Source organism: Bos grunniens, chromosome 19 (genome assembly GCF_055505025.1).
Source record: "Bos grunniens cultivar Pamir isolate PY7600 chromosome 19, Bosgru_T2T1.0, whole genome shotgun sequence".
NCBI classification, from domain to species: Eukaryota; Metazoa; Chordata; class Mammalia; order Artiodactyla; family Bovidae; genus Bos; species Bos grunniens.
Window position 1 is genome coordinate 36756377 of NC_141183.1, and position 14055 is coordinate 36770431.

The 14055-nt window shown below is 54.9% G+C and overlaps 2 protein-coding genes across 15 annotated transcripts in view; one reads left to right on the forward strand and one right to left on the reverse strand.

Moving 5' to 3' along the window:
* PELP1 (proline, glutamate and leucine rich protein 1) overlaps positions 1–14055 on the reverse strand; it is a 48273-nt gene that overhangs the window by 25329 nt on the left and 8889 nt on the right. For 3 of the 9 annotated variants that reach the window (XM_086359313.1, XM_086359311.1, XM_086359310.1), the window contains exons 2-3: positions 11320–11465; positions 3439–3524 (exon numbers count right to left, since the gene is read on the reverse strand). The exons of 2 other annotated variants lie outside the window; for them this stretch is intronic. Coding sequence is in view for 3 of the 7 variants with exons in the window: in XM_086359306.1 (XP_086215432.1) it covers positions 11320–11382 (63 nt within the window). In the remaining 4 variants the exon portion in view is untranslated. Of the gene's footprint in view, positions 1–3438; positions 3525–11319; positions 11517–14055 lie in introns of all 9 variants that reach the window. 4 more of the 9 variants (XM_086359306.1, XM_086359308.1, XM_086359309.1 and 1 more) reach the window with 3 other exon arrangements.
* On the forward strand, positions 1418–9956 carry ARRB2 (arrestin beta 2). 6 transcript variants are annotated; one of them, XM_086359352.1, is made up of 15 exons: positions 1418–1529; positions 4638–4668; positions 5152–5317; positions 5432–5476; positions 5700–5896; positions 6177–6236; positions 6600–6667; positions 6778–6913; positions 7131–7215; positions 7501–7573; positions 7850–7987; positions 8680–8763; positions 8866–8945; positions 9024–9111; positions 9400–9956. In XM_086359352.1, the coding sequence occupies exons 8-15, from the start codon at positions 6869–6871 to the stop codon at positions 9491–9493; spliced, it is 687 nt and encodes a 228-aa protein (XP_086215478.1). In that variant the 5' UTR covers positions 1418–1529; positions 4638–4668; positions 5152–5317; positions 5432–5476; positions 5700–5896; positions 6177–6236; positions 6600–6667; positions 6778–6868; the 3' UTR covers positions 9494–9956. The 6 variants fall into 6 exon arrangements, with proteins under 6 accessions (XP_086215478.1, XP_086215480.1, XP_086215475.1 ...); XM_086359354.1 differs by having other exon boundaries at positions 9057–9111; XM_086359349.1 differs by having other exon boundaries at positions 5257–5317.

Genomic DNA, 14055 nt, shown 5'->3' on the forward strand with positions numbered 1-14055 from the left:
GAATTATCTTCCGAAAGGAGAAGTCTCATCATGCCACTCCACTTCTTGCCTTAAAGAGCGGATCCACTACTGGATCCACGTGTCCTCCTGCAGGGGAGGCTCCTGGCTCTTTTCTTTAGCTGCTGAGGTGCTCCTGCTCAGTCATGTCTGACTCTTTTTCGACCTCATGGACTGTAGCCTGCCAGGCTTCTCTGTCCATGGGATTTTCCAGGGAAGAATACTGGAGTGGGTTGTCATTTCCTACTCCAGGGGATCTTCCCGACCCAGGGATCGAACCCACATCTCCTGCATTGGTAAGCGGATTCTTTACCACTCCATCACCTAGGAAGCCTCATTCCTTTACCTGCTATACAAAATCCTTCACACTCTGTTCCAGTCATCCTCTTCAGCCTTCTGTCTCCTGCCCTCTACCCCCACAGACACCTCATTATAGGATGTGCCTTGCTCTTCTCTCTCTTTGAAATACCATTTCTCAACTTCTGCCCACCCTTCAGAAAGATTATCCTCAAATGTCCCCTCCTCTGGACAGCCTGCACTGCCTCCATCCCTCCCCCAGCCAAGCTCTTGGAGTCACTTTGTCTTCTGAGTCATACCTCTATTATAGCATTCCTGGAATCATAATACCTCTTCATATGTCTCCTCAACCATACGAGGAAGGCAGGGGCGATGTTAATTCATGTCTGAGTTCCCATTGCCTAGTATAGTGATTAGCACAAAATAGACATGGATAGATGTATGGACGGATGTATGCATGAATGGATGTTAACTTGGATGAATGGATGGAGAATAGTAGAGAATTTAGAAGTAACCCTGCGAAGATCAAAGAGAGACACCAGAGGGAGCTGAAACACCACAATAAAGAAGTGGGAGGGAGGGCCAAAGACAGCTACAAGCTCTGGGGTGAGCGGCGCGCAATAGGCGAGCATCACGCAACTGGAACCGCCCACCCACCTGTGCATCCCCTTATCCTCCTTCCTAGACTGTGTTAGAGCTCACCCACCGCCCCCACCACCCCCGTAGCCTCCAATGCCACCGAGAAAGCAAACAAAGGGGAGGGAACCCCTGCAGGGTGCTTGATGCAGGGAGCCAATCAGAATGCTTTAATCTCCTGGAAGGCGGGCGCCTTCTTTTGAGGGTGCCCAGTCAGTTCCTAAACTGGTGCGGAGGGGCGGAGAGATGGGCGGGAGGAGCAGGGTGTAGAGACCGCGCGCGGGGAGGGATCCCTCGGCAGGGGTGGGGATGGAGGGCGGAGGGGGGCGGGCGGAGCCAATCAGCGCGCGTGCCTGTGAGGAGAGGGAGGGCAGTGCCGTGGCGCGCGCGATCCGGGCTGACGCATCTGGACTCCATTCCCCAGATCCAAGTTGGGAGGGGGGAAGGAGAGGCGGGGGTAGTGGAGAGCGCGCGGGGGCGCGCGTGCGCAGTGGCGCGGGGAGGAGCAGGGACCTGGCAGCGGGCTAGGAGGCTGTGAGCTCTCCGCGAACCGGGCGGGCGGCGGGCGCGCGCACCATGGGGGAGAAACCCGGGACCAGGTAAGAGAGGTGGGGCCATTCGGCGGGACGTGGGCGGCGGCACCGGGCGGGTGCCGGGACGGTCCCCAGGCAGGAACACCGGGGAGAGAATCCGGGGGCCGGACGCCTGGGTCCCTAGGGGACAGCCATCCGGGGCCGCACGCCTAGGTCCTCGAGGATAATGAGGGGAAGGCATGCCACAGCCCCTGCAGAAAGCGAGGGCTGAATATCAAGAAACCTGCATCGGGGTTTTCGCAGAGATGTGGGGGGCCGGACGACTGGGTTCTCCGGTGCAGCCTGCGTTGCAGGGGCGGAGGAATGAGCAGGTGGCCGGCCCGGAGGGGACGGGTGTGGGCAGACTAGATGCTGGGGCGGGATCCCCCCAAGACTCGTGCCCAGCCACTTGAAAGCCTCCTATCCAGTACCCCACAGGCAGTCGGGCTGCCCCCACCGGTCCCAAGGGTCGGGTGGCTCTGCTTCCAAACTTCTGCTTTCCCCCGGGTTGCTAGGAGCAACAGCTTCATTTTGGGGGAGCAAAGAGTGCTTGGCGACCCTCCCCAATTCTGGGCCTTATCCCTCTTCCCGTGAGTGAGGGGAGGCTGTATCTGCCCAGGGCACGCCATCCACTCCCCGGATGTTTTCTGTGCAATCGAGGCTCCTTCCTTCCACTGACACCCCGAGTTCTCTTTTTTGGTCTCTAGCAAAATCCACTTCCTGTTGTGACCCAACACCTCCGGGGGTGAATGCCTGAGTCTCTGGGGAGCAGGAGCAAAAGAGGAAAAAGATTGGGGCTATTTGCTTCTCTCCAGAGAGGATCAGAAAGGGGGGCCTGGTTCTGAGCTGTCACTTGTTCTGCAAAACATTTTACCAGCCCCACAGCTCCCCAACCATAGAGTAGGAAATCACAGGTTCCCGAGCACCCAGTCGACTGATACTGGCGAGGTGATCAGAGGGAGCACTGGTGTCCTGGATTAGGGGTTAAACACAGCAAAAGGGGAAGTCGCTGACTTGAGGGAGGCCCCAGATTTCCGTTATGTGGTTCAGGGAGGGGGACAGATGGACCACACGGGGACTGCTGACTTGGCACAATTCCTCCTACCTCCATCAAATTCTGGGCCACAGGAAATGGAGAGAATAGCAGGAAGTGTGATGGGGCATCTGCTTCTGCTGCACCCCCCTCCCCCCGACCCACTGGGCACCTCTCAGGTCACCCCGACACTCCGCCTTCTTGGCCAGCCTCAGTGTACACATGCTTACTCCTCCCTAGCCGGCAGGAGGTTGGCTGGGTTAGGATCCAAAGGGCAGGTGCCCTGCAGCTGCTTCAGGGCAATTATTCCAGAACCACACTCCAGTTGTCCAACGGACTGTGGCTGTCCCAACCCTCTGCCAAGGACTCCTAATAGGAAGAAACACTGGGACAGAGAGGAAAACCAGAAGCAAAGGGGAGGGAGAGCTGAAGGCTGCCACAGCAGTCAGCCCCCAGGTGGGGACAAGAGATAGGGTGCTTATCCTAGTTCCCACCATACCAGTGTCTACCCTCCTTTCCTGGATGGGGGTACCTGGGGGCCTCTGTACCCTATGCCTTATGGTCTTTGGATAGCTTGGCCTTCTGGGAAGAAGGGGCATGTGACGTTACAGTGGATGGGCCAGGTGGCAGGATTTTAGTTTCTACTACCTGGGGACCCTTCCCAGGTGTCACTGCTGAGGCAGACTGGATTGGTAGGAGTAAGGTGGGGCAGCAAAGAACAGGCCCACAAGTGGCCAGGGCACAGGGGTTGCCAGACATCTCCCTATCCTCCCAGCAGTGGGTGGAGTCCAGGCTTAGACCTTTTCAGCAACCAGAAAGCGAAATCTCCTTCACTCCAACAAACATAATGCCAAGAACAGAGGCAGGATAGTACAATCATTTAGTGATGAAGAGCCAGAGTACCTCTGTCTGTACCCGAATTCCACCATTTACACTCTCCGTGACCTCAGGCAAAATACTTGACCTCTCCTGGGCTTCAGTTTCCTCACCTGTAAAATAGGAATATTAGGACCTCCATCACTGGGTTGCTAAGAGTATTAAATGCGATAACACATCCGAAACACTTGCAACGCTACAGGGCATGAACCATTCACCCAATAAATGTTAGGAAGCATCATGGTGTCTGGCTTATGGCTGGAACTATGCTGGGGATGCCTAAATCGGTAAGGCCTCTGCTGCTCACAGTCTCGTGAAACAGATACACAGCTAACTGCATGTTATCACACTACATGTGTGCTAAGTCACTCAGTCGTGTCCAGTTCTTTGTGACCCCACGGCCTGCAGCCCACCTGGCTCCTCTGTCCATGGGATTCTCCAGGCAAGAATACTGGAGTGGGTTGCCATGCCCTCCTCCAGGGGATCTTCCTGACCCAGGGATCGAACCCTTGTCTCTTACCTCTCCTGCATTGGCAGGCGGGTTCTTGACCACTAGCACCACCTGGGAAGCCCTATCACACTACAGGTGAAGCATAAACAAGGTGTGACAGAAACCCCAAAAAAGGGAGTGACTAGAGTGGGGCTGGATCTACTTTCTAAAGGAGGTGACATCTGAGCTGGGCCTTGAAAGACAAATAACCTTTTAAGCTGCTGAGATCAGAGACAGGGACAGTTGGAGGTTAATGGAGAGTAGGGTCACACTTAGGAACTGCCCATAATAGAAATCAATTTAGAGCCATTGCTCTTTCCAGTACTCCAGCTCTTGTGGGAGGTGGAGACCAGAGATGGAAAGAGGGAGAGGTCTTATACAACCTGCAACCTGCCCATTCAGGTCCCCCTGGAGGAGATCCTCTGGGAAGAGCCTGAGCAGTTCCTCTGGCAACCGGAGGCCATTGCCAGGGGAGGAGGGGAACTAGTGAGGGTGGAGCAAGGGTGTTGCCATGGCAACCAGCTTGGAGGGGCTGCCATGCTGGGAATATTAAGGACTTGTGGTTACCTGTCCTTCTGGGGAGAAGTGGGACGGGGTAGGGCTGGGTAAAGCCCCAAAGCCGCCACGGAATCTCGGGTGAGCTCTGCCTTCTCAGGCCAGGGAGGGACAAGGTCCTGGCACTGGGGTCCCTGCTGAGTCTGAGGCAGGCAGTGGGTTTCCCTTTCTGTTTTGTTAGGGTCTTCAAGAAATCGAGTCCTAACTGCAAGGTGAGTCTCCCACAGCGCTTCTCCTCCCAACCCTCCCTGGGCCCTCACAAGGCCTGGCCTGCCCCTAGACGATCCCCAACCCCAAGCTCCCCACTTCCTGTGACAGCTAAGAGCCGACTTCCTTCCCTCCTGAAGCCCCTGGCCGCAAAGGCCTAAGCCAGCCACAGGGCTGGGTGGGGACAGGCTGGGGTCCTAAGTGAGACTCAGGGGGAGGGGCCAGAAGCCCAGGCCTGGAGCCCTCACAGGGGCCAAGCCAGGATGCCTCCCCCAGGCTATGGCCTGTTTATGCGAGGTCCTTGAGGGTATCTGGTGAGGCTCTCTAACCACCTGCCTAGGGCCAGGTTCTCCTGGACACACAGACACACCCAACCCACCTGGAACCGGTATTAGGGAGCAGTTAAAAAGCCTCAAGTTCAGCTAGTTGGGGGAAAGCCCACCACTCTCCTCTTGCAACCCTACAAAAACCCAGAGAAACTCTTTCAGAGACCCCCAGCCTGGGAGGCCCAGGGGCAGGGCAGCCACTTTTGAGGGCTCTGAAGCCCTGCCAGCCCCCTACCCAGTTTTCCTGTGACCCTTCTGCGTCCTCAGCTCACCGTGTACCTGGGCAAGCGGGACTTTGTGGACCACCTGGACAAAGTGGATCCTGTAGGTAAGTAAGAGTGCCCAGACGGGAGCATCATGTCCCCTAAGACAGGAAGCAGTTCCTGGGCCCAGGAATGGAGAGGCCCTGACAGGAACTGCACTCCTGTGTCCCCTTCCCCAGATGGTGTGGTGCTAGTGGACCCGGACTACTTGAAGGACCGCAAAGGTACCGCCCCCGAGGCCAGGGGCTTGAGGGAAGGGAGTCAGGAAGGTGGGGCTGGCGCTGAGACGGGCCCCAAGGAGACAGCTGGGGAGCTGAGTCGAAAGCCAGGAGCGGGGTGAGATTCAGGCCGGTGCTATGCTGCCGAGGAAGGAGCAGCTGCTGCTACGAACTGGGGGGACTTTAGGAGGGGGGCTCCTGACCACCCCGCCTTGCCCTCCCTTGCTAGTGTTTGTGACCCTCACCTGCGCCTTTCGCTATGGCCGCGAAGACCTGGACGTGCTGGGCTTGTCCTTCCGCAAAGATCTGTTCATCGCCAACTACCAGGCCTTCCCCCCAACACCCAACCCACCCCGGCCCCCCACCCGCCTGCAGGAGCGGCTGCTGAGGAAGCTGGGCCAGCATGCCCACCCCTTTTTTTTCACAGTGAGGATGCCCCCACCCTCTGTAGAGCAAGGGGTCCAGGACTGTGTTGGGGGGCAGGGGTGAGGCACCTGTTACAAGGTCTGGGAATAACACTGTGGGACCCTAGACCCCCAGATCCCTTCAGGGCCACCCTGCACTCTTAGCCTCTCTGCCTCTTCCCTGGGCCCCCCTCTGTTTTCCTTTCTCATCCCCAGGAGTCCTTCTCCAGCCTCTTAAGTTGAGATTGGGAGGAAGATTTGGGGACTTTCTGGAAGAACTGAACTCTTTTCCTCTGCCACAGATACCCCAGAACCTGCCCTGCTCCGTCACCCTGCAGCCAGGCCCAGAGGATACGGGGAAGGTACGGGAGGAAAAGTGTCCAGCAGGAGCCAGGGGCACACCTGAGGCAGGCCGGGGTGCTGAGGAGACATTAGGGTGGGACTCAGGGCAGGGAAATATGCCCCATGGCGGTGGCCCTGTGGAATGGGCGCGGCCCCTGTCCCCGTGCGATACTGCCTCCTGCTCTTGACCTATGAGGGGAGAAGGGCTCACCTTGCACAGCCCAGACCAAGCCCAGGCCGGAGCTAGGCCTCGGGGAGGCAGAGGGAGACCCAGGCCCTAGGCTCCTCAGACCAAGAGTCCTTGCCCAAGGCGAGGGAAGCAGAAAGAAGGGAGTGGTGGCAGGGACCTTGTGTAAGATGTGACCTTTTCTATCCCCCTTGAGGCCTGCGGGGTAGACTTTGAGATTCGAGCCTTCTGCGCCAAATCACTAGAAGAGAAAAGCCACAAACGGTGAGGGAAGCAACCTCCCCTCGGGCCTGACCCGGACCCCTGTGGAAGGTGGGAACCAGTGTCTGACCCTCCGAAGACTGACCCTCTCACCGCTCACCCCCTGCCCCCAGGAACTCTGTGCGTCTGGTGATCCGAAAGGTGCAGTTTGCCCCAGAGAAACCCGGCCCCCAGCCTTCAGCTGAAACCACACGCCACTTCCTCATGTCTGACCGGTCCCTGCACCTGGAGGCTTCACTGGACAAGGAGGTGGGGTGGTGACACGTGCTGCAGTGCAGGCCCTGGGGGGAGGGCTGGAACCACAGGGTGGGATGATGTTTTCAAAGGAGGTCACCTTTGAGGGTGGGCTTGGGTACCGGCTGGGAGGAGGCCCAGCCCTGTGTGTGTGGCTGGGGTGAGGAGGGGGGCGTGCTAATAACAGGACCAGTGAAAACACCCAATTAACCTGACCCCTTCCCCTCAAAAGCTGTACTACCATGGGGAGCCCCTCAATGTCAATGTCCACGTCACCAATAACTCCACCAAGACTGTCAAGAAGATCAAAGTCTCTGGTAGGAGGTGGGGGTTGGAAGGGGGCCTTACGGTGGTCGGGGGTGGTGGGCAGTTTCTGCCAGTGTGGCCTCAAGCATCAGCTCAGCCCCAGGACAGAGCCCACTTTGGGAGACCCACAGGGCTCAAAAACCTCAGGCTGTCTGTCCTGGGATGAGATGGAGGGGCAGTGCGGGTCCTCAGAGGGGCCGAGGCAGTGACAGCCTGGGGCCTGGGTCTGGAGCTAGGTAGGGGGTTGTCTGTACCCCATGCCCAGCGGCTTGGCACCCAGTCTCTTCCCCCCACAGTGAGACAGTACGCCGACATCTGCCTCTTCAGCACCGCCCAGTACAAGTGCCCCGTGGCTCAGGTCGAACAAGAGTGAGTAGCAAAACAGCCCTGGGAAGGGTGGGCCCTGGGAACGTGGGGGCGTGGGTGGTTCTTCTCAAACTGCCTCAGCTTACTAGGGCATTCCCTCCAGTCTGAGGGTGGCTCTGAGCTGCCCGTTTTCTTGAGCAGGTTGAGCCAAAACCTACCCCTTGTGACCCGTGCCCGCAGAGAGGAGGGGCTGGTGATGGGGAGAAGCTGCTGCGGGTGGGAGCTGCCCCCTTGCCCCGCCGGCCCCCTCAGAGCCTCCCTCTCGTCCCCACCCTGCAGTGACCAGGTATCGCCCAGTTCCACGTTCTGTAAGGTGTACACCATAACCCCGCTGCTCAGCAACAACCGGGAGAAGCGCGGCCTCGCTCTGGATGGGAAGCTCAAGCACGAGGACACCAACCTGGCGTCCAGCACCATGTGAGGGGCAGTCGGCGGGGAGGGGCAGTGGCTGCAGGGCAGGAAACTAGACACCCGTTCTGTGCGGCTGTCCCCGGGGCCAGGGCTCTGTCACTGAACAGATCCCAAACACCTCTCCCGTTCTCGGAGGCCAGACAAATCAGATACAGGACAGAACATGTAGCATGTTTAGTGACAGGTGTTAAGGAGAAAATGCAAGCCCGACATGGGAGATATAAAAGGGGAGGGTGGTAGGAGGGATGGGGAGGCCTGATCCAGGTGGATTCTGGGTGAAGATACCAAGGGAGTAGGTAATGTGGATGTGCAGGGCAGGAGCGCTCCAGGCAGAGGGTACCACAGGCACAAAGACCCTGAGGTGGACCACCCGGGTGTCTGAGGCAGGCCCTCTAGGGGAAACAGCTTCATAAAGTAGGGGCTGGATTTCACCCCTCCACACAACTACACACAGCAAGCCTTGGAGGCCAGCCTGGAAGCCGGAAGTGGGGTCAGAGGGCTGATGGAGAGCAAGACAGTGCAGGGTGGCTGGGTTGCAAGGACTTGAGCTTTTACTGAGAGAGGGATGAGAAGGACCACAGCAGGGTACTTTACGTGACATGACCATGCTGGTGTCTGCAGTCCTGCCTCATGGGGGCCCTGGGGTGGGCAGTGGGCAGAGCAGTGGGCTCTGGTCCAACCCCTTCCCCCAATTGCAGTGTGAAGGAGGGTGCCAACAAGGAGGTGCTGGGGATCCTGGTGTCCTACAGGGTCAAGGTGAAGCTGGTGGTGTCTCGAGGCGGGTGAGTGCTGGGCTGGGGGAGCCTGGGGGTGGGGGTGTGGCGCAGGGGTCTCCTCTGGCTCTGCACTATCATCTCTTCTTGCCACCTCTCCCCCAACCCCAGGGACGTCTCAGTGGAGCTGCCATTTGTTCTCATGCACCCCAAGCCCCATGATCACATCGCCCTTCCCAGGCCCCAGTCAGGTGAGCCTGCCACCCACCCAAGCCCACAAAGGGAGGGTCTGGAGCAAGGCCAGCAGAGAGGAAAGCTGGTCCTTTTAGCACCCACCCACCCCCCGACTCTCCTCCCCTCAGCTGTTCCTGAAACAGATGCCCCCGTGGACACCAACCTCATTGAATTCGAAACCAAGTAAGAGACTCAGGCCCCACCCCTTCAAGCTTTGACTCTCTGGACAGATTCCTGTAACATTCAGATCTACCCTGTTTTTTTCCCTTTGGGAGGCGGGATGGTTGAAGCATCCAATTGAGAGGACTTAGGCTAATGAGCTGCCAACTACCACCCCTTCTCTGTCCCTTCTGCAAACATCTCCAGTCCCAAGGCTGCTCCGGTGCCTGTCTCTGGGAGGGGAGGGGACTGGGAGGTGGAGGAGGCCGCGGTCTGGGGCCCCCACCTCACCCCCTCCTCTCTACCACCAAGCTATGCCACAGACGACGACATCGTGTTTGAGGACTTTGCCCGGTTGCGGCTCAAGGGGCTGAAGGAGGAGGACTATGACGACCAGTTCTGCTAGGAAGGGAGGCTGGAAGAAGGGAGTGGATGGCGGGGCGGGGGACAGGTGGAGGCAGGACCAAGACCCCCACTGTCACTGAGGGGGATCCCAGTCCCTCTTCCCTTCCCCTCCACCCACCAGCTTCCTCGACCAACCCCTCCCCCCCTCCCTGCCCCACCCCCCACCAGATACGCACTGGACCCAGCTCTTGTGGAACATGGGCATTAATTTTTTGACTTTAGCTGTGCTTCCCCAATCCCCCAGTGGGTGGCAAGCTGTGTTCACACCTCAATTTTTTGGAGGGGGAGCCGAAGAGGAGTGATAGTAGGAAAAGAGGGGGAAAGCACTCCCACATTCAACCTCACACCGACACCCCCTCCTGTCACTCTCTCTGCCTCGCATTCCTTCAGGATGAGACCCTTTGGGGGGCAAGACCACTTCGTTATTTCTGAGCATAAAGAAGAAAATAAACCTTTTAATAGGCCGGAGTGTGTGTGTTTTCTGAGCGGCGTTCAAGGAGCGCACAGTGTGCTCACCCGTGATTGTCAGCTGTGGGTGAGGACTCAGTCCCTTCTCTGCACCCACGTGGCACCTGGCCCACAGGCTGTCAATAAACATTTACAGAATGGCTGAACTGTACCTGTGCCCCAAGGTGAACACAGAAACTTGATTTGGTCAGTCCCGACTCAAAGGCAGTTTGATAAAGCCACAGAGCAAACTCTCTCATTTACAGATGGAATACCAACTCACTTTCCCACAGACTAGATGCTTGTGGGAGGTGGGCAGGGCAGGCCCGTCCCTGTTGGGGCTGACATACACAACCACGGGGTGACCTGTTGTGACTGAGCTGTTTCCACTGATCTGTGTGGCTGCTCCCACTGTCCGTTCCTGGGGCTCGGCAGGGCCACAGCTGCAGGCAGGAGCTTCATGACTGACATCTCTGTGGAGCCTGGTACTTAAACTGTCACACAGAAGCCAAGGCTTCAGCCAAAGGCAGTCGTGCTGCTGTGGACAAGTCCAAGAAGCTACAGCCCACCGCTGCTCCTCTGACGCTCGTCGGGGACTCCCAGAGGCTCAGCCCAAGCCCCTGGCTGGGCTGGAGGGAGGGAGTGATACTCCCGACATCCCTCACCCCCACCACCCACCCCCACTCCTGCAGTCCAACCTTCCTTTTTCTCTTAAGCCTCATTCATTCGTCCCATGAACCATCTTGATTTAAATGCCCATCATATGCTAAGGATAGTACAGGGATGGCAGTGATCAAAACAACCTTGAAATCATTACAATTGCTCCGAAGGAGAAATGCAGCAGCTAGGGAGCTCTGACTGAGGCAAGGGCTGGAGACTGATCTCCCTGGAGGTGGTGGTGACCTTGGAACAGAGCCCTGGAAGATGAGGAGGAAGCCAGTATCCCAGGCAACAGTAACACCATGTGTGAGGGCAGCGGGAACAGAGCACATTTCAGAGGCTGAAAGAGGCCAGAGGGACTGGGACAGAGACATCCGGGGGCAAAGCAGTTCCAGATGAGGCCGGTGAGGCAATGGGGCCCCTCCTACCGGCCTTTAGAGGCTCAGTGGTAAAGAATCCGCCTGCCAATGTGGGAGATGCGGGTTCGATTCCTGGGTTGGGACGATCCCCCTGGAGGAGGAAATGGCAACCCATTCCAGTACTCTTGCCTGGAAAATTCTGTGGACAGAGGAGCCTGGCTGCAGCTCATGGGGTCACAGTCAGTCACAGAGTCAGACAACAACAAAGCATACATGCACGCACATGGCTCATGAAACCTAATTAAATCATGATTTACCCACAGGCTTTAAGTGCCCCCAGAATGCCAGTGACCTTGCTTACCTCTCCACAGTAGCAGTCTATTTGCACACCCTGGTCGTCTTCACACGGAGGAACTGCCATCATCCCTCTGACTCCGGAAACCTGCTCCTTAACCTCGGAGCTCTTGGCCTGTGGACCTCACAGCTTTTCAGGTGAATCCGAATCCTCTGGGGTGCACGATAAAGACACAGAGTCCTAGGCTTCCACCTTCCCCAATTCTGATTCAGTTGGTCCCAGGAGGAATCCATGAATCAGGATTTTGAATTAGAACACAGTTTGAGAAACAAGGTCTTTTTTCTTTTAGCTTAAAAACATTTTTAATGCTTTTAAGAAAGTGAAACATGCACATAGTTAAAAAAAAAAAATCCGCAGGGAAGATAAGCTTCCTTCCTGCCCTTGACCCCTAGCCTCCCATTCCTCATTCCCAGAGGCAGTCAGTATCACCAGTTCCTTGATTATTCTTCCAAAGACATTCTTCAGACACAGTTATACCCATATAACCTATATTTCTCCCTTATTTTAAATATAGATAACAGCAAACAGAACTGGACATGGAACAACAGACTGGTTCCAAATAGGAAAAGGAGTACGTCAAGGTTGTATATTGTCACCCTGCTTATTTAACTTATATGCAGAGTACATCATGAGAAACGCTGGGCTGGAGGAAGCACAAGCTGGAATCAAGATTGCCCAGAGAAATATCAATAACCTCAGATATGCAGATGACACCACCCTTATGGCAGAAAGTGAAGAAGAACTAAAGAGCCTCTTGATGAAAGTGAAAGAGGAGAGTGAAAAAGTTGGCTTAAAGCTCAACATTCAGAAAACTAAGATCATGGCATCCGGTCCCATCATTTGAGGCAAACAGATGGGGAAACGGTGGAAACAGCGGCTGACTTTATTTTTTCAGGCTCCAAAATCACTGTAGATGGTGATTGCAGCCATGAAATTAAAAGATGCTTACTGCTTGGAAGGAAAGTTATGACCAACCTAGACAGCATATTAAAAAGCAGAGACATTACTTTGCCAACAAAGGTCTGTCTAGTCAAGGCTATGGTTTTTCCAGTGGTCATGTATGGATGTGAGAGTTGGACTGTGAAGAAGGCTGAGTGCCGAAGAATTGATGCTTTTGAACTGTGGTGTTGGAGAAGACTCTTCAGAGTCCCTTGAACTGCAAGGAGATCCAACCAGTCCATCCTAAAGGAGATCAGTCCTGGGTGTTCATTGGAAGGACTGATGTTGAAGCTGAGACTCCAGTATTTTGGCCACCTGATATGAAGAGCTGACTCATTTGAAAAGACCCTGATGCTGGGAAAGTTTGAGGGCAGGAGGAGAAAGGGATGACAGAGGATGAGATGGTTGGATGGCATCACCGACTCAATGGACGTGAGTTTGGGTGAACTCCGGGAGTTGGTGATGGACAGGGAGGCCTGGCGTGCTGCGGTTCATGGGGTCTCAAAGAGTTGGACATGACTGAGAGACTGAACTGAACTGAACAGCATACTATGCACTCTTCTACACCTGGCTTTTTCCCTTAGTCATGCAACTAGAAGAACATTCCTTTAGCAATCCATATATATCTATCTCATTCTTCATTTATTTATACATTTGGTTGCATCAAGCCTTAGTTGTGGCACATGGGCTCTTGGTTGCAATACACGGGGTTTAGTTGCCCTGTAGTATGTGCGATCTTAGGTCTCTGACCAGCGATCAAACTTGCGCCCCCTGCACTGGAAAACAGACTCTTAACCATTGGGCCACCGTGGAAGTCCTAGATCTCCCTCATTGCTTTAAAGAGTCACCTGGCTTCCACTGCCTAGATGTCATTTACTTTTCAGTTGTCTATCAGTGAATACGAAGGATGTCCACTCTTGCTAATTCAAACACTATTACAATAATTATCCTTGAAGATATGTCTTTTTTCACATGCAAAGTGCATATGTAGAACAAACTGTTAAAAGTAGAATTGGTGGGGGAATTCCCTGGGTGTCCAGTGGTTAAGACTCCTCGCGCTTTCACTGCCGAGGGTCCACTTTCAATCCCTGGTAGGGGAACTAAGATCCCACAAGCCGCAAAACACGACCAAAAAGAAAAAGTAAAATTGGTGGGTCAAAGAGGGTGAGCATCAATACTATATATAAAACAGATAACCAACAAGGACCTAATGTACAGCACAAGGAACACACTCAGTACCTTGTAATAACCTAATATAAAGGAAAAGAATCTGAAAAAGTATATATAGGTGACACAGTGGTAAAGAAACCACCTGACAATGCAGGAGACATAGGTTCAATCCCTGGGTTGGGAAGATCCCCTGGAGAAGGAAACAGCAACCTGCTCCAGCACTCTTGCCTGGAAAATCCCACGGACAGAGGAGCCTGGTGCGTTAATGTCCGTGGGGTTGCAAAAAAAGTCAGACATGACTTAGCAACTAAACAACAAGGATATAAGAACTCTTGTGGTGCAAGACGTAGCCCCAAAAAAGTATACATACAAAAAAGTGTATGTGTATTTAAAGTGTGTGTATATATATATATATATATATATAATTGAATCACTTTTCTGTACACCTGAAACTAACACAACATTATAAATCAACCACACTCCTAACAAAATTTTTTTTTTAATGAGAGAAAAAAGGGTGAGCATCTTTTTGATCCCTGGGTCAAGAAGCTCCCCTGGAGAAGGAAATGGCAACCAACTCCAGTATTCGTGCCTGGAGAATCCCATGGACAGAGGAGCCTGGTGGGCTACAGT

Bases quoted from the DNA above. Each gene is read 5' to 3' on its own strand.
- ARRB2 (XM_086359355.1), top strand. From the start codon at position 4,439: ATGCTGGGAATATTAAGGACTTGTGGTTACCTGTCCTTCTGGGGAGAA. The intron at 5,318-5,431 runs GTAAGTAAGAGT...CCCCTTCCCCAG, and splicing joins GGACAAAGTGGATCCTGTAG to ATGGTGTGGTGCTAGTGGAC. The intron at 9,112-9,399 runs GTAAGAGACTCA...TCTACCACCAAG, and splicing joins CTCATTGAATTCGAAACCAA to CTATGCCACAGACGACGACA.